Source organism: Drosophila melanogaster, chromosome 2L (assembly GCF_000001215.4).
Source record: "Drosophila melanogaster chromosome 2L".
NCBI lineage: Eukaryota > Metazoa > Arthropoda > Insecta > Diptera > Drosophilidae > Drosophila > Drosophila melanogaster.
In genome coordinates this window covers 20247558-20267059 of record NT_033779.5, presented here as the reverse complement: position 1 = coordinate 20267059, position 19502 = coordinate 20247558, and the positions used below count along the sequence as shown (strand labels likewise).

At 42.9% G+C, this 19502-nt stretch overlaps 2 protein-coding genes and 3 long non-coding RNA genes across 6 annotated transcripts; 4 read left to right on the top strand and 1 right to left on the bottom strand.

Annotated features, from left to right (window-relative positions):
• Window positions 1-2635: 2635 nt before the first annotated feature.
• Window positions 2636-3641, top strand: CG17570 (uncharacterized protein). The gene has a single exon (NM_136266.2). It carries the CDS (start codon window positions 2761-2763, stop codon window positions 3163-3165), a length of 405 nt encoding a protein of 134 aa, NP_610110.1. The 5' UTR covers window positions 2636-2760; the 3' UTR covers window positions 3166-3641.
• Window positions 3642-9867: 6226 nt separating this feature from the next.
• Window positions 9868-11072, top strand: CG17571 (uncharacterized protein). 2 transcript variants are annotated; one of them, NM_001299167.1, is made up of 1 exon: window positions 9868-11072. In NM_001299167.1, exon 1 carries the CDS (start codon window positions 10130-10132, stop codon window positions 10904-10906), a length of 777 nt encoding a protein of 258 aa, NP_001286096.1. In that variant the 5' UTR covers window positions 9868-10129; the 3' UTR covers window positions 10907-11072. The 2 variants fall into 2 exon arrangements, with proteins under 2 accessions (NP_001286096.1, NP_610109.1); NM_136265.4 differs by having other exon boundaries at window positions 10108-11072.
• Window positions 11073-12610: 1538 nt separating this feature from the next.
• On the top strand, window positions 12611-13244 carry lncRNA:CR40465 (long non-coding RNA:CR40465). The gene has a single exon (NR_002694.2). It is a non-coding gene; the product is annotated as a long non-coding RNA:CR40465 (long non-coding RNA).
• A 4093-nt stretch (window positions 13245-17337) lies between these two features.
• On the top strand, window positions 17338-18132 carry lncRNA:CR40172 (long non-coding RNA:CR40172). Its single transcript, NR_124393.1, has one exon. It is a non-coding gene; the product is annotated as a long non-coding RNA:CR40172 (long non-coding RNA).
• Window positions 18133-18187: 55 nt separating this feature from the next.
• On the bottom strand, window positions 18188-19021 carry lncRNA:CR40341 (long non-coding RNA:CR40341). The gene is made up of 2 exons (NR_124392.1): window positions 18637-19021; window positions 18188-18556 (listed from the first exon to the last, which is right to left on the bottom strand). It is a non-coding gene; the product is annotated as a long non-coding RNA:CR40341 (long non-coding RNA).
• Between the last annotated feature and the right edge of the window lie 481 nt (window positions 19022-19502).

The window sequence follows — 19502 nt, the reverse complement described above, 5'->3', positions numbered from 1 at the left end:
TTACACGCTTATCTTGTTCGTACCTCCACTAGCTTGGTGGAAATCCCAATCTCTATCAAACTTTAAGAGTATAGATATACTGTGTTACAGGACGTACTTACTGACTACTTTAAGTGTATCTTATAGTTATCATCTGACAGTGTAGGAACTTAAGCTGACCAACTTAATTATGTGAAATCCTTCTGAAGAGGGTATGCAAAAGTCGGATTATCCTCGCACGTTTCATACACGTCCGCAGGGTGTGTGGAGGAGTGGCCCCCCGAGCGGTGTGTGTAAATGTGCATATGGAACGTGGCTGATGATGGGCCACTGCGAAGAGCGACGAGGATGGGACCCATCTGGATGGCTGAGGAAGTGGCGTGGTCGTTGGGCGGAGTGGCATCATAATGCTAATGATATTTGCCTTAAAGAATGGCAGCCGGAGTCGGGTTACAGGTAACATCCAGTTAGCAGCTGCTGCCGGGGACTTTAGTTGATGAAAAACTCTTTAGAAATGCATTAGTAATTTTCCATGGCTTGTTGGCCAGGACCTCGGTCCTTCTGCTGTCCCTCCCACGGATGTGTTTTTGTTTTCACAGGTTTTCACAGTCAATTGACCAATGAAATGTGCAGAGGAATGAAGCGTGTATAATGTGGAATGGCCGATGGAACGATCAAATGGATAAGGCGGAAATTAATAAAAAAAAATTTATTTTTATTACCTAATTAGTTTACTTTTAGATCATCTAGTCATTAAATATATATATATTTTTTTAAAGAACCTAATTTATAGAAATATTATTTAATGGAACTAAGCTTGAATTTTATCCTCATTCCATTCAAAAGTATGACTGGCACTATTATTTTCGTTAAAACCATCGGGTTATTTCATTAATTTCTTTTCTCACCATATCAGCATTTATAATTATGAACTTAATCTGCTTATAATTGAAAGTTTTTACGAGCACATAATTATCTTTGAATGAATTTATAAGGCAATTTAAAAATACTAACCATTAAATTTCGACTAAAGTCATAAAAATAACTCAAACTTCGATATATTTTTTTCGACTTAAAACCACACATTTAATTGACTACCACAATTTCAGCATTTTGTTTGTTTATTAAAATCGAACTTATTCGTTTATATTATGTTTTATTCGGTAATTAATTTACGAAAATTTTTAAAGCTACAAAAACGCAAATTACACATATACTTGTTATTGAAAATTAAAAACAAAATGTGAATAAATATGTGAATACCTGCACTGAAATTCGTTTTTAGTAATAATCGTAATTGACAGCTCATTTGATATTAAACAGCGGTGTAAACAGCACATTTAAATCCCCCTGATAAAATCAGATTACAAATAAATATGAGCAACTAACAAATTCGAAAAGCTAATGGCAGAGGCTCGTAATTGACAGCTCATTTGATTTCAATCGTTTAAAGCCGGCATTAAAATTGAATTCAATGCAAAAGTAATCTGTTTTATATTATTTAGACCCTACTACTACTTTCAAAAGTTATGAATATACAGAATTATATTGCTTCCCTTCCATTTTTTACTCTATAAATCGTTAGCTTTGTCAATGTGATTTGATCCCCACTCGACAATCGCAGCGGGAACATAATTAAATCATTAGTGTAAGGAATAGGTCGAATGGATTTACCCCTCACACACAACTCCCACTAAATTCGAAGTGGAACTGGGCGTTCTGCGATAATGATGTCGTCGAGGCCATGATGATGGCATGGGCGTGGATAATCGTAACAATTATCAGCGATGAGTCTGCGACACTTGACGACAAACATTGTCACGCTTTATGCCCCAAAACCCCCTTCAACTTGTAGTGCTTGCGGGGCACGGGGCTCCTGACCAAATCCCCCACCCCACCCACTTGGGGGCGATAAAATTTTGTTGCCTAGAGTTACGCTCAACGATTGTGTTCATTGACTTTGGTCTAACGATTTTGTTGAGTAGGCTAATGTGTCAGGACGGGCCCTATCCCTATTGTAGCCACTTTATGGTGGCAGATTTCGGAAGTGCGACTTTCGGCGGTGGGAGCCAATGCCAGTGCGTGCGGACTGGGGCTTATCAAGCTTATCGTCCAATAATTCCCCGATAGCGCATTGCGCACATTCGACTGGCCCCCATGAATCAGCCGTTGGATCCGTGAGCGTGATTTGATAACTGGCATTTTGGCTTCATCTGCCCGCCTCCGCGCTCCGAACGTGACATTCCAAAAAGTACGTTCTAGACGAAGGGTAGGGTATCTGGCGAGGTTCTTCAGTTTTGACAGCAGTACAGCATAGCTCAAGGTACTCAAAAACTGTAAATATTATAACAATACTCTCTACCGTGAGTATACAGCTCTTCAAATATGTGAAAAACCATTGTAAGCCATTCAAATTTTCTTTAAATATATTCTGTAAATTCCCTTAAACTTTCACTTTCCCCGTAGTCATTTCATTGGTCGCTACAACAAATCAGATGCATTGCTTCATTGGTTTTTATCAGGTTCTTAAATAACCTATTAATAAAAGCACACACACCAACATATTATTTGTGTGTCCATGGGTTTATCAAAGTCAAATTGGTATCGCTATAAAAACACGGCACTTGGCGCCCAACATTTAGTTGCAGAGATTCTGTCGAACACACAGGCTCTGTGCAGTGCAGGGAAACTAATAGTATTAATTAAAGTCATTGAACATGCCGTAGCTGGCGAATAAATTATAATAATTGACAGTGCGAGCGATAAATTAAGCAGCAAAAAATGCCGAACATTGTCGCACTAAAGCTGAGCGCCAGCTATCCGCTGATGCCGGGCCACAAGGACGAGGGCAATATCCTTGCGCTGGACCAATTGGCGCTGCAGCAGCAAATCAGTGCGAACTTCATTTTCCATGCGATCTCGAACTACAAGAAAACGCCATCCGAGCGAAAAACGCTGGTCTTCATTGCCAAAAAATGGCTGCACATCCAGATGCTGTGGCGCGAGTTCCGGCTGAGGGATAAGCAAATACGGCGGCTTGGCCACAAGGATGCACGCGTTCTGGAGCACGGCTACTTCCAGCAGGAACTCTTCGAGCTGGTCCACGAAAAGTATATGGTTGTCCGTGGATTCCTGAGTCGTGACAAAAGAAATCTGCTCGCTGGTCAGCCAGCAACACGGCCATAATGTTTATTCAGACGACAGTCGACGGTGACAAGGCGGCGCAAGAACGCTTCACACAAAAGCGAAAAGGAGCCGGCAGGAAAAGGATGAGCCAAAAAGGATACGGCGACACGTGAAAACTTATTCCCCTGAAAAAACACCATTCGATTGTGTGTGTGTGTGTGTGTGTGTGTGTGGCCTGCACTGAGTCAACAGTTCGATTCCGGCTCCGAGATGATATCCGTCAACAGCGATTCCATTTCCATTCCCCAATGCCAATTCGAATCCGAATCCGAATCCGAATCCGTATCCTTCCAATAACAATCCCAATCCAATGGGCAATCAATCTGACTGGACTCTGGACGCCATCTATGCCCAATCCCAATGATTGATTGCACTCGGCCATGATTACCACAATTATTATGATTTGCCAAAAGGTTATACAAGTCACGCTGATGACGGCGATTGGGGCGACCGCCGATTTTGGCCATAGGCACTTTAACTGCTTGAAGGCACCTTGAAATTTAAATAAAGTATCGAACTTATACCACTTACTAAAAATATGATCAATTCGATGGGGAATTCCTAGTCGACTGGCCGAAAACACTTGACGATTGTCTCGGTCAAATCAGCGATTAGATAAGTCGTGCCTTGGGAATTCCGCTTTTTAACGGGGGGAAATGCCTTTGCCAATTAGGGGGATAGCCCGCAGCTGTCTGCGGGGCAAACTTAATTTACTGTCCGGAATTATTCTGTTTTGGCCAGCTTCTTTGAGCACGGAAATCAATTTCCCTGGCCAAGTGCAGCGCTACACATAACAGCTAATAAAAATTGGCCGCACACAAAAACAAACTAATTCGATAATTTGCTTTAGATGGCCAGGCGAATGAGCAAAGGGCATCGCAAGTTGGGTGTTTAGCCACGTTCTTGGCATTCGCACTGCTTTGGGCCATGACCATCGGCTTATATCTAATTTAGCGCGATTAAGGGAGAGCCGGCAAAAAAGCGGCGAAACAAAATCGAGGGCAGGCCACTAAACTGAATTAAGACCGCAAATTTATGGGCGCCCGCTACTTTCTCCAATCCAAAAACCAAAAACCCCAATGGGAACCCAATGTTGACAAGAATAATGTCCTTGTGCTGAGATATTTTGAGGATGTTTGTTCCGATGAATATTTTGTCGAAATTAAACGTAAACGTAATGGAATTGTTGTAGTTCCTTATGTTAATTACAATAATTAATGTGGTAACACACCCAGTGATGTGATGCAAAAATGTAAAACGTAAATTCTAATATGTTTTATATCTGTATAGTTGTTTACTACTTAAGTAGTGCAAACGGTAGCTACGGTTGGCCATAAATCAAGGAACACGCTTCCCTACTAGCAATCATAATGTGTAATAACATTTTTTGGATAAACATTTTCCACCCCGATTGTAATCCCCCCCCCCCCTCCAACCCGCTGTTATGGTCGACAATCAACGCAAATTGATGTACATTAAAGCCGCGTCCGACCCTCCTGCCCGGCCAAACTTCGATGCCAAATAGTCCGGCGGAGTGAGAAATAAATTTATGTAAAGCAAACGCAAGGTAGACAGACCACCCCCCACCACCCTTTTAGTAGGCCTCTTAAATGGTGGTTCAAATTCCACCGTGTGGTGTTGGCCAAAAGCAACGAACGGCGGAAAATAAAAACGTAGCATATTTTAGAGGCTGTGCGAGCACTTTAATAAGATTTATTAAGTCGCGAAGGACCGCGGCGAGGACCTCGACATTGACTGTGGGTCCTTGGCACTGTCTTAACCAACAAAAGAGGCAAATAGCCGGACTTCACTGGGTGGTGGTTGGTGGGTGGTGGGTGGTGGGCGGTAAGTGCTGGGTGGCATTTGGGCCAGCTTGTACCGCGCTGTAAATATTTGTTACCCAACTCTTGCCGCCACTGTTTGCGTTTTGTGTTGTCGGCTGTTTCTGTTTGCTAGCTGTTTGCGTCTTGCTCTCGGCTCCTCCAGCTAACCAAAATACTAACCACCATCCACCACCCACATCGCACCACCCCCCGTGTTTATTTTGCAGCTAATAAAAAGTTGATGTGTTGCCTCTGTTCTGTTCTGTTCAGTTCTGGGCTGGCATTTTTTTGCTTTTCTGTGGAATTTTTCGCAGTAAGCTGCTGTTGGCGCCTAAAAAGCGGCAATGAACTTTCGCTGAACATACTTGGATTTTTTACCCCATTTCACGGGTTTCTTCCTTTCCTTTCCTTTTTTTTTTTTTTGGCAACGCTTTGAGGGTTAACATATGACTGCAGCATATGTGTGAGTCAGCAGGGAAAGTCGGTTAAATGGAGCGGCAATTGTTTGTTTGAAAACTTTGGTTTCGCCAGCTTGGGGGGCCAAAGATTTGTTTGTTCCGCCACAGAAGTTTTCCCAGTTGATCTCAATCGGAAATCGGCGAGGATAAGAGTGTGTGTCCTTGAAAATTCGAGGCAATTAAAACTATAATATCTTTTCAATTGAAACATACCCGTGTCGAATCATAAAGATAGTTGTATCACAGCTCAATGATCAAGAATATTGCGATAAGAATGGTTCGACATTCAATGGTCTTTTCGTGTGTGATGATAAGCTTATCAGAAATTATTTTAAGTTCCAATTAAATTAGTGAGTAATAAACAAGGTAAAACTTGAAGAGTTTTACCATTTTGTTAGGGCAAATACGAGTTTTATTTATTCCAATATGTACACCGAGAATAAATGAGAGCGACAAACGACATTATCACCTTCTTGATTTCAAGACGAAAACGATCTCAATGTTGATATTTTTTAGACGCGAACAGTAAGATTGTGAAAGTGGGCCTTGTGGGGAAGGCTGAAAAGTGCAATCTGAGAATGCTACGATCTTGGCTAGATTTTAAGATCTTATATCTCAAATCGAGATCGCTTAGACCGGTTTTTTTCCGAGTGTTGATGCTAGTATGTGTAACTAATTCAAGAACATGAAATATCAAAGAACATCATGCATTTGACTCCTATTTGCGGATGCCATTATTCTTTCAGCCAATTGGGCAATCAATTTTGGTTCTAACCCACTAATCTAGGATCCCTATACCATTCGCTGTCCCTTTGCTAGCCCCAAAACATATTAGAGACGAGACTGCAACCAATTGCTTGGCTTATTCCAGTACTCGCTCGTGTTTTTGTGCTTATATCGTAAAAGGGAAATTTAATAAATATTTTTTCGGGCTTCCAGTGGCAGCAGTGGCAGCGGGGGGCAGTGAACCATTTCAAAAAGCGGGAAAAAAGCATGAAACAACAGAGGGAGGCAGGACGAAACGTGGAATCATGAAAAATTGATGCCCCTGTCGTCTGGTGGCGCCACCTGGTCTGCCCTCTCTCTCGCACGGCAGCTGGCCGTCTCTTTCGTGCACACACACCCAGTAAATAATGTAATAATCTGGCCGGGTTGTGGTCTCCCTGCGACGACCCATAAACCGAAATTTATGCACGAAATTCAATTATGCTTAAAATGTGGTTAATAGGCCGTCTGGCGGAGCCTCCAACTGGCAGCCATGGCAACAATGGCCCACAATGGGCCACAATGGGCAGGCACCCCATGGGAAGAATATGCAATGGTTACGACCTCCCAGGTCCCTAGATCCACTCCCCGTATTATACCTTTAACCTATCTAACGAAATTTATTAAATATTACTCGGCCGACACACCCTCCGCGCCTGTTGAAATTAGATATTGTTATGTTGTTATTTAATAACAATTTCGGTATTTGTTGTTACTCTTTTATGGCTCATATGTGGGAGCCTTAACCAGAAATGGTCGCACTCCCGCCAGGAGTTTTATGGACCCCCGAACCGAACCGGTGGGAGAATATGATTGTCCTCGGAACGGAAGCTTGGCTTGCTTTTTGTTGATTCTTCTCAAATGGTTTATGGACCGGGACACATCATATTTTCATCTCTTTTTATGATTTAGTGGAGATGAAAGTGTCTGTACGAAAGTTGAAAGTGTTTTATGAGTGGGTCAGAATATTATTTTGGACAGAGCTCGCAAAGGCAAAGTTAATTTAACCGAAATTGGCCAAATGAAAAATGCTCTACGAGTTGGAAAAACATAAAACGAAGTGAGTAATGGATAGAGCAGCAAGTTAATTCTAACTAAATGAGATCTGGTGCAGCTTGTTGCTTTTACTTGATAACGTTTTTGTGATAACCAACAGCCACACACACACACAACCTTGTAGGCCGGGCTGTAAACGAATTAGCTGCAATCGAATCGGATCAAACGCAGTTATTTGTCTGCTCACTTGATGGACTTAACACTAACTGAGCCCCTGGCTTTGTACCACCAGTTCCCCATCCCTTCCGATTTCTGGGTCCTGTACTTGTCTTCTCTGACACTCTAGCAAACGATAACGAAACAAATCCGTGCACATGAGCTGAACTCGGAGCAGGAAGAGTGGACGCATGGAAGCCGTGAAGGGAAAGTCTGGGGCAAGTGGAACAGAACAGAACAGAACAGAACAGAAGAGAACAGAAAGACAAACTCAAAGTCAGCTCAAAACTTGCAAAATGATTTTAAATGACACAGGGAATGGCAGACGCAACGCACACCACACACTCACATCCTCGGTTCTGGGTCCTTGGTCCTTGGTCCTCTCCTCGATCTTGTTAAGATAAAGTCGCCTTGCAAATATTAACAACAACAGTGCGCTGATAGAAAAAATAAATACGGAAAACAAAATGGCAACAGCAGAGTGTAGAAAGCGCCTGCAGGTTGTCTAGTCGCTCGATTCTAAGACAACAGCCAGCACACATGAGCAGCCATGACCATGTCGCGGATACAGGGGTTCCATGCATCGAGGATAATCTAGATTTGTAAATAATAAAATATATTACGCAGTTCAAATAAATTTACTGATTTATTTGATATAGCATTACCATTCACAAAGGTTAACAAAAGAACTCTCGAATTTCGAGTGAACTTTATTATTTATATTATTAAACATAGCACTCATACAGGTATGTTCCTTATGCATACTATATTTACAATTGTTGTTCTGCTATATCCTGCTACACTGTGGCCTTGTGTCCCGTCGTGCCATCGTTATAACGACAACGTGAGCCATTTCCTAGCTTTGTATAGCTCCATTCTGCAGGCGGTCGCTTGGTTGGATCCCCTTTCTCATATTTTTTGTAATCTACTCAGAGACATTTTTCTTTCAATGTTGTCGCAGCCCACTTCCCAACACCCCCCCCCCCCCCTGTTCATTCAGCTCTTTTTCTATTTGTCACCCAGATAAGTGTTTTGTAGTATTTTCTAGATTTTTTGCGTTGTTTCCTTTGATACGCCCGGCGAAGGAAATCCAAATCTTAACTGCACTGCGCTACGTGCCTTGTGGCCCCGGCATAACCAACTGTCATGTCAGACATGTGGATGTGCCGGGGTGTGTCGCTCCATCCACTAGAATAATCCTCCATCCCAGCAGCCCGGCATGCCGTGTCCCTCCAACCCAGCATCGGTTGCCCAGTTGGCAGTCGGTTCCATTCAACCGGCAACTGTCTTTAAGTCGCTGCCACCACACACACACAACCCACAGGCACATCCGCCCCCGAATCCGAGTTAAGTTGAGTTGAGATGCCGGGGAACTGCTTCGAATCTTCGGTAATAGATATCAACAACCTTTCGGAACAAGAACAAGAAGAACATGAGACCCGCTTCGAATCCTGTGCAGTGCCACTGCCCCGCTGCTCCTCGTCCTTTGCGGATTTAATAGATTGTTCTCCTCGGAGTGCGTTTCCTTTTTCGGAGGATGTGTGTGCGCGCTAAATTAAAAATGAACTTTGGCAGCTCAAATTCATGGTCATGTTAACTTCTTGCTGCACTTGCTCGTGGCTGGTCAACTCCACTCAACTCAGTTCGCCATCGTTTGTCTTGTTCGCGGCCCCCGAGGGCCCTTGCCCCCCAATCCAACCCACTCTACTCGTAACCACTTCAGCCATTCCACCCTCGATGTCCTTCGAAAGTTAGTTACGGACTGGCTTTAGCGTCTGTATGATAAGATAAAGCTTTATTCTGTTCGCGGTTCTTTGTGACTGCTCTGTTGGCTGAGCAGATTGCAGCTGTCTCCGGCATGTTTCAGAACTGCATTCTGAGGTTTCAACATCGAGCTCAAGATAGCCGAATCACATGAGGATGTGGGGCTGCGGTTGAGGGACTCCCTTTATTTGTCATAATTGGTTTATGACCTTGCCAAGGCAAGAACTTCGGACATTTGTCTTCCAGCTCGTCATCCTAAGCGAATGTAATTGCGATAACAGTTTAATAAGAAGAATTACATTACATTTATTTTAGGCTGAAAGTTCAACAATATATTAAAGCCTAAGTTCTTTTGAACAGACCGAAGTATTAGTCGTTGGAGTTACCCCAGATCGTAATCAAGACCATGGTTTTTCACAAGCATTGACATGGTCATTTTTTAAATAGATTGAAAACCTGCAGATTCAGTCATCGATTGCTGTGGGATTTTTTTTTTTTAACAACAATAACCCGTAATCAATAGAATTATAAAAACGTTGAGATTGATTTATAATCAGCCGTGATTGGCACGCGATCTGTTCTATCAATAAGAACCCCTAACCAAAGTACGCTTTGGTTATTTTGAATGTTTCGTTTTCCAAATGAAAGTATCCCAAAATAGAACAACTACAAGGAAGTATATAATACTTGGGTTACCCCATATATAGGCACTAGTTGAGCTCCTTGTCTAATAGATTAACTATCTGCGGTTATTGCCGAGAGCTATAAACCTTAATCGAACAGCGTCATGGACCTAGACTCCTGATAGAGAAGCTCTGATTTACAACTTCGGAGCCAGCCAGTCGCATGGTCGCCTCGATAAGGCCCAGTGCTGGGATCACTTGGCTTTGGCTATAAAAGTCGAGGTCTCGAACGGATTTGGTGTTAGTGATCACAGTGAGAATGAATCGTTTGCTATTGAGTGTGGTGGCGCTGGTCGCCCTGGCTGCTTCCTGCCATGGAAATCCGGGACTGGACTTCCCCTTCGGTCGGATTGTGAACGGCGAGGACGTGGATATCGAAAACTACCCCTACCAGGTGTCCGTCCAGACGACCAAGGGCTCCCACTTCTGTGGCGGAAGTCTGATCGATTCGGAGACCGTCCTGACCGCCGCCCATTGCATGCAATCCTACGCCGCCAGCGAGCTGCAGGTGCGAGTGGGTTCCACTTCCAGGAGCTCCGGTGGTGAGGTGGTCACCGTCCGCGCCTTCAAGTACCACGAGGGCTACAACAGCAAGTTGATGATCAACGATGTGGCCATCATCAAGCTGAGCTCTCCCGTTCGCCAGACCTCTAAGATCCGGGCCATCGAACTGGCCGACTCCGAGGCCGTTTCCGGAACCAATGCCGTGGTCTCCGGCTGGGGCACCACCTGCTTCCTTTTCTGCTCCTCCCCCGACACCCTTCAGAAGGTGGAGGTTGATCTGCTGCACTACAAGGACTGTGCCGCCGACACGTACAACTACGGCAGCGACTCGATTCTGGAGACCATGGTCTGTGCCACCGGCGAGAAGAAGGACGCCTGCCAGGGTGACTCCGGTGGTCCTTTGGTCGCGGACAACAAGCTTGTGGGCGTGGTTTCCTGGGGCAGCGGATGTGCCTGGACCGGCTACCCCGGCGTCTATGCCGATGTCGCCAGCCTGAGGAGCTGGATCGTTGACACCACTGACTCGTTGTAAATGGAAATAATATAATATAATGCAAGAGTATTTCAAGACATTTGTGTATAAGCATACATTGCGTTGATGCTTTAATTTCCTAGCTGCTTAAATGGGTACTGGGTACACCACAAGTCCTGGTAAACAATACTTTATTTTAAATAGAATCAATCGATTTCTTAAAACCAGCCAGAATTCATTATATTTTTCGTACGTTTTTTATACTGCTCTGCAAGTCTAAGTCATTGCAATTATATTAGCCAAACCAAAAAGGCCAAGTCAGCTGTGGTGATGTGATACAAATTGAGACCACTTTCCGGTCAACTTTTGTATAAAATCTGTCAACAAACAAAATGTTGAAATCCATTTTGGCCAGACTGGAAAGTAACTCAAGAACCCCGACCTGTTGCTGCACAACTGATTTGCTGTCATCGCGATTTCTGCTAGACTAGCCACACACACACACACACACCCAGGCGCCAGGAGACACCACCTCCTCCGCAATCGGGCCAGACTGGAATTTTGATGAAAAATGTATTTAGATACTAGATAAAGTTGGGGATACGTGTGCGACACAGGGCCATGCAAATAGGAACATGCTCGTGCTTTTGGCCAGAAAAGCAATTCATGTTTCGCCGCCCATTTTCCATTTTGTCTAACCGCCTTCGTCGGTATTTTATTGCTTGGCTCGATCTTGCTTTTGGGGGCGTGGCCAGTGGTTGTTTTCTATAAAGCTGTTAAATACTTAAGTGTAATTTATGGCATGCGATATTATTCGGCTGTGTGTTGTCATGTTTGCCCAAAGTTTTACATATGCCAAGCCCAAACTTAAACGAGCGAGGATAAGCTCACAAGGGCAGAGCCATGAAGTTGTATGCCCAAGTATCTGGTGAGTAATATGCTGGGGCGTCAACAGACTTACACGAATTTCTTATGAAATTGTTGTGGCCACCACATGTGTGTGTGTGTGTGTGTGTGTGTATATATGGCTTGTATATGTATGCATATGTGTGAATATGTACACATGTATGCCCGAGTGGCCAAGTTTGTCAACTCCCACTTAGTGCACAATTCTTTGCATATTTTGGGGCTGTCTGTCGCCTGTGGGGCGACAGGGTGTTGTTGCTTGTTTTGCGTGAACAGGAGCCAGTCCATTATCACTTAATAAATGAGCAAGTTATAGACAACTCGTCTACTGCTCACAGGAGTGTGGCTGTTCACGGCATGTCGTGGCATTTGGGGATTGCCATGCGGGGTTAGACGACCAGATTTACATCACTTGTCAGCATTTGAAAGGATTCAGAAGAAAAGGGACTCTAGGTTATAAAGTCAGTTGCTGAGATTGCCTTTCAGCTGTCATCAAGCCCCAAAATGTGTACGAGTTAATATAAAATATAGACTGCATTTGTAATGACCACAAAAATAGTGCTGTCATTTTATGAATATAGACTGAAATAGTTATGTATGTAAATATGTTTTGAATACCTAATATTTGTTTAAGGATACATATCATTATACCTGTGGTTATCAAACTGATTTTGATGTAATTTATGAAACTTATCTTTATCTGCTGAATTGAGAAAATTAAGGTAAATAAGCTGAAGCTGTTTCACAAGACTTCTTTTTAAACAAATTAATTAGTTTTAAGCTGCGATTCTCTCTAGATTCTCGATTTCAAACTCCTCTATTCAGGAACTTCATAAACTTCAGCACCCAAACAAATTTACCTCTGGCTTCCCTGTCTCCCCTTTCGTATATCATATCCTCGAAAACGCACAACTTTGAAAAATGCCAAAAATATCTCACATTGTGCCCGGGCAATTGACCCATGCAATTTTAGGTATAGACTTCAGCAACACCGGTTAATCCAAGTGGCAGAGGAGGCGGGGAATGTCGATGGGCTTCCCAGGGTATTTGGGCGTTATGACCCCGGCAGCCGGGCATCAAGCTCCTAGTCATCGGGACAGGTGAAAAATTATATGCCAGCAGTGGGGCATAGCACAAATCGCTGACGTCCTGCATGGATTTCCGATACACCGACACTTACCGTCTATGTGTGCGCTTCAATTTCAAAAGATAACAATTTTAATTACAACGTTTTGCGAAATATTGGCAACCGCAGCAGTCTGGGCACTCAGGCAACCAGCCGCCTCGTGGAATGGAATCCCACCGTAAAATACACGACACTGTACATATAGAATGGGTCCAGTCTGGTGGTGGCTCAAATGCGAGGGGAGAAGAGTACCTGTGGTATTATTAAGGAGACTACGTGTATACATACATATGATTCTTTATGAAATATGTGATGGAAATTCTTCCGAGCCTTCGAGGCCTTAATAAATTTGTAAAGTGAATACTTAAAAATGAGATGAGATGAGATGATGGGTATTTTCAAGAGTCTTGTAAAATAATTACAATACCCACACAATGGAACTTTAAGCCTTATAGAAATCAGAAGCAAAGTGTTTTACTTTCGGATAATCAAAACTGAAATCGCGTATACCGTTCAGCGGTGGTGCATTCAAAATTAATCAGATATGAAAATCAAGTTTACGAGTGTTTCAGCCGGTGCTGATGCTCAAAACTCCTCGATTTACGCGACGGGGGCCGCTCGAAGTGCCAGACAGCGGACTTAGCCGCATAAAATTCAACCTCGGGCGATGCCTCGGCGTCGCTTTCTGATTTCTTACTCTCATTCCGCCACATTTTATCCTGCATAACATAATATAATTTATGCCCGTCTGCCCGAGTGGCAGATAAAGGGAGAAACTGTGTCAACTTTTTACTCTGATTGTGTCAGTATCGGGGGGGGCTCGAAAAGTTTAGAGAAAGTCACAGTTATTTCACTCCTTGTTTGCTCATTACTCAAATCGGCTAAAGCATTGCTTTATTTATGTCTTAAATACTTGAATTAAATTCAATATAAAAAACTACACACTTTGTTAAATATATTCAATACCATACCCTTTAAGAACGTACCAACTGGCCATTATATTTTGTATATTTTGTTTGCAATGGTCTTTGAGCTCAACGGGTAGGCATATAAGCCATCGTCAATCAAATTTAAATTAATTAAGTTAAGTTAGCGCTGATATGAAGTCGCGGATTTTTCCAGGTTTGGCTCTTGACTGAACGCAAATTGAATTAAGTTGATCGGAGTAAATACAGAACTCGAAGCCAGAGCTGCCAATTAAGCCCCGCCCATCTCATATTTAATTAATTAATTCACACGACCAATGCACACATTCGTACTTCCACACACACACACACATACATATGAGCGTGGGTATGTGTACACGCATTTAAATGTCAAGCGAAAAAAGTTTCCAAGTGCTCGACAAACTTTAGAGTGAAACAACAACTAATTGAAAAAAAAAAAAAAACAGAATCCAGCAAATGCAGCTTGCAACATGTTAGAGTGGCCACAAGTAGCTTTCCTCACACAAATTATTTTGTATCACAAATGGCTAAGTGGATGAACATTGAATTTCAAGCTGATGTTTCTATGAAAAGGTAAAATAAACCTTTTGATTCTTCTCTGAATTGCCTTTGATTCGATTTATGTGCCCCTCTAACTATCTAACTATTTATTAACTTTGTAATTTTGGTGAACTGTAAAAACTTATATTTATTGGACTTGTGACCTTCCATCAACTTTTTTGTATCTCAATTTAAAATCTCGTGCTAAATTGCTTGAGAGTGAGCAAAATATAGCGAAATAGTTTCCTAAATGGTAGAAACAATTCACAAATTTTCCATTTTTCCATTTGGCCTGGACTTAACGTTTGGTGGCTTGGCTTTCGTTTTCGAATTTTGGTTTAGTGCCAGTGAGGGGGGCAATCAGTTGCGAGGAGGAGCAGTCGACCGGGCTCAGCCACTCATTACTCATTTGCCATAAACTTTCCTCGACTTTTCATATTTTCAAAATGCAGGCACATACACGACGGCGCACTCATTATGCGCTTTTCAGCCATATTGATTTTGCTCAAGCACTAAGTGCAAGTGGATTGGGGTGGACCAAAAACCGACGCAGCAGCAGCAGCAGCAGTGAGGACCAGGGCCAGACAACAAATCGGTAGCTATAAATTCTGCACTTAAAAGTTTTCAACAGTTTTCGGTACTTGTTATTTCTGGTTGAGCTTTTGCACAATCATTTTTTGCGGCCGGGTGGGTAGGCCTTTTATGGTAATCCTTGTCGCAATTTTCCCTCGTTTTTTTGTGGCCAGTATTTTCGGTTAAAATGTAATTTGTTTTCGTATCATTTTTTTGCTTCGAATTTTCTTATCTGCACAGTTTATTTGGCTTGCCATACTTGTTACTCGAAAAACAGCGGGCAGGGTCTACATGTGTTTTTGGCCATGCCCCCATCACTCTTGAAGTTATCCTCAGCTCCACCCCATTTCACCCACCCGGTGAGCCCACAACAAGTGGCTGCAAAAGGCCTTGGAATTGTTCGGTTTCAAAGGAATGAAGTTGAATGGGAAATGTTTCCACAGAAGTTTTCCCTCTCATTTCGTTTCGTGCCTTCCTTTTTTTGTAACAACTTTTTGGTATTTTCCAAAGAGGGAACGACATTTTTACCGAGGTCGCAAGGCGGTGGAGTGAACAAGTGTAGGCAATGATTGGGGTCAATGGTTCGTGAGTCTGCCAAAGCTTTGGCTAATTTCTCCGCTTTAAGCTTGCGTCCATTTCGAATCCTACATCAAAAACATTTCAGTGCAAGCGCTCACAAAGAATTAATGGCAAAAATAGTTATTTTCCTTATTATCATATGGTAATGATGGGCTGGAAATGAACTAATAGACTCATAGCAATTGATTCAGGCCATTGAAGGGATATTGCTCGAAACTCGTAAGTAACAGCATCTATGAAAATGTGGCACCCCCACCCCCATGCTCAATTTTATAACGTAATTATACCCCAACAATAATGTGGCACGGCATGCAGTAAAAGGAAAAATCCACATTTTGAAGGGCTCAAGAGCAAGCCAGAGCAGCAAATGCACTTTCACCAGTGGAAACTGCAGCGAACAAAGCTCAACATGCCGCAAAAACCTGAAACAAGGCAGCTGCCTGTTGAGAAAATTTTGCGTAAAAACTATTAACTTGTTTTGTTGGCAGCAGGCAGAGGCCCAAAGGACCGAAGTTCCGGGAGACAGAGGGCGGCTAGGGCGCACATGTTATCATAATTGCAGAGTGCACTTGCAGCCATCCTGACGCATACACTGAGAGAAATGGTTGAAGGCCGAATGGGTTCATTAATGGTAACCGATTTTTTTAAGTATCAATAACCTGTTCTAATGTTTAATAAATATATATGTTGACAAACGTAGTAACTCACGTGGATAAACATGTTTGTAAATATTCCTAATATTTTATTTACCTTTTAAATATGTTGTTTTACTTTATTGCTTTCAGTGTATATACATATGCATAAGGAGGTGCCCCACACGCACGCATACTTTAAGAAGCTACTCAACATCTACATACTATAAATGAGAAAGAGTTCGTTGTTATTGGGGGTGGTGGGGACTGCGGGTATGGGTATGGAGATAGTGGGTGTTTTTTGGTGGGTGGGGGGTGTTGGTAAAGAGTGAAAGGTTGGCTCGGCATTGGGCGAAAGTTTTATGTTTTTCTTGACTGAAAGTTCTGTTACCTTCTCGCTAGACATCGCAGTTGTTGTTGCTTCCCGCACCTCATCAACATTTGGGAAAGTTTCAGTTCGCTGTGCTCCTTTTTTTTACAGTACAAATTTTCAACGCTTAAGTGATTTTCGCTGTAGCATACTTTCGGATGCCATTCACATGCGTTCAGATTTTTAAAGTGGCGGCAAAAGCGGCGTTGGCGGTCAACACGCACTGCGGCATCAGCTCACACACACGCACACACTCGCACTCTTACAGGACTCTCAGGACCCCCTCAAAACACACCACCCCACAACGCCTCACCCCGCCACCCGTTTGTCTGCCCCTGTGGCGTGTGTCTGGCGTTAAATTGAAGGCGTTTAGCGTGGCAACCGAAGGACACTTAAATTGTTTTCGCTTTGCTACCGCTTTTCCCCCATTGCCGCTTGGCTGTTTTGACGCTCTCGTTTTTTCAGCTTATTTTTTCGTCGTTTTCCTGGAAAAAATCATAAAAAATGCATGGCCATATATTTTCTTGTTGCTCACACAAATTGCGCTATTATTTTTGTGTGTCTGCATTGAGTTGTCTATTAGGAGCGGCTTATAAAAGTTTCTTTTTGGTTTGTTACATTTCCCATGCAGTGCGTTCATTTGGCTTATTTCACATGTGGGCCAATGGTTATTTAGGCCAAGCATATATTTTAAATCGACGATGATGCCCAGAGTTGTTATTTCAGTTTCTAAAACGCTCTTAATTTTGAAATGATCTGCCAAAAAACTTTAAATACGAATTTATTTCGTATCCCTTTTCACTACAAATCAGTTGTTTTATGTGGAAATTTAATACTTTTACATTGCGTTTTTAGTTCTTGAAGAAATTCTTGTTTCCTATTTGCATCCTTAAAGTGTTGCTGTCATAGCCCAAAGGATCCGTTGCGATGTTCCGCAGGTCGAAACCTTTTTGTAAATGGATATGATGCTAAAATCCCATTCAACGGTGCAAACCTCGATGCCTGCTCACTTGGGACACATAAGACTTTCACGAGTGCCAAGCTGTTGACGGATTTAAAATAAGAAGGCGCGTTGAAATCTTAGGGACAATAGTCAAGGGAAGGCGGGGCTAAAATCTTTACAGGAAGCCCGAAAACAAATTGTAGCGGAAGCTCACCAAACACAATAAATGTTTAATAAGCCAAAACGACTGAACAAGAAAAGGCAGGCAAAAAATAGTCACTTTGAATCGGAACAGAAAGGAAAAGCGATACTGATGGGGAGCTGTCTGGAAAATGAAAAACATGGCCGATGGTATGTGCGTTTTGTAGCGGAAACTCAAGCGGATGCTTCGCCAGCAAAAACAAAGACGGCGAAAAGGAAAAGTGTGTAGCAGGGGATATTTATGCCATTTCAAACAAATTCCACGAGACACTTTGCCTGACATTTAAATTGTGTGGTGATGGGGAAGGCCGGGATGGAAAAACTACAAGCTGAAACAATGCTGATGATGAGTTTCACTCAGGCCACTAAGTGGGTCGCTTGAAAAAAGCCATAAACTTCACGAAGTGTATGGCACTCAAAAAGTCCACATCTCTTGGCTTTAATCACTTTTAAGGAGATATAGGAAATTAAAGCTGCCAACTATATGTATAGAATGATTTTAAAAATACAATACACCATTTATTCAAAAGCGTGATGATTGGTTTTTATTTTTGAACTTGAAGGAACCAAGAATGTTTATCCATTCTAACACATTTGGTTGAAGCCAATTTAGTTATGCATTTAGCGCTGATTTCATTAGCATTCGAAAGAGTGGCCTCTTGTCACCCAACGAAACCCACTTAAGTACGGTCCGGGGAATGTTCGAGTGTCCTTCATCTGCTGTCTGCTGGACAATCACTGGAGCACGACCCCAAACATTCACATTCCGATCCGCTGACCTAGGCCAATGCACACACTGTATCGCTCCAGTGTGGTGCACCGAGGGGTGGATGGGGGGGAAAGGCGGAAAATGGGGGAAATCGGGCGGGCGAGATAGGCAAAAAGTCAGTAAGCTGAAAATGAAATGAAACGCATAAGAATCGATTCGATTAGTGAAATGAAATTTACGCCAAAATAAATTTGCACGACTTACCGACTTGGCGCGCCTAAGTGTATGCCATATATTTTCCTCCCTCATTTTTCCCGACGCTTTTCCGGCTGCCATTGTTGTTGTCCTGGCCATGTCACGTTGTTGTTGCCGGCTTTCGTTGGACTTCTTGTTGCTGCTGTTGTTGTTGGTGTTGCTACTGGTGTTGTTGTCGTTGTTCTTGTCTGTTGTCGCCGGCGTCGTCATTGTCTCTAAACTTTTGTACGTTCATTAATCTTGCGAAGCGTTTTCACTGTTGCGCTCTGTATGTGTGTGTGTGTATGTTTATATTGGTTTGTGCTTGTTTCAGCCTGGCATGTCCTTCCGACCCCCCCCCCCCCCCACACACTTTTGCAGCCCCTCCCAAAAGTGAGTTTGCTTGCCTGTTCTGCCGCTTGTTTCCTTCCTCTCCGCCCCCCTCCCCCGCACTCACCACCCCCCGCCACACTTGCCGACATCCTCGTCCTTGTGCGGGACACTTGTGCGACAGTTGTTGCATGATAAGGTTTAATCTATTTAATTGTAATTGATATTTTCGCAAGATACGACAACCCTGCCTTTCTTTTCCCGCTCGCATTATTTTTTATTTGTTTCCTGTGCTTTTCCGTGTCTCTTACACCCATTTATAAACCAAATGAGGCGTCTACAACGTCGATAAGGATATAATCTGACTGTTGTTGGTGGCAACTTGTTGGCAACACAGGAGCTTTAGCGAGCAATCGGGGCTAAATCATAATTTATAAAGTGTCATGAAACGATAGCGAAGAGCAGTGAAGAGCAAATTCCTTTTTGGCTTTATGAAGGTAACCAAAAACAGTCTGAATTAAGCAAGTAATTAACTTCTTTTTTATTTTTTACAAAACACCATGGCC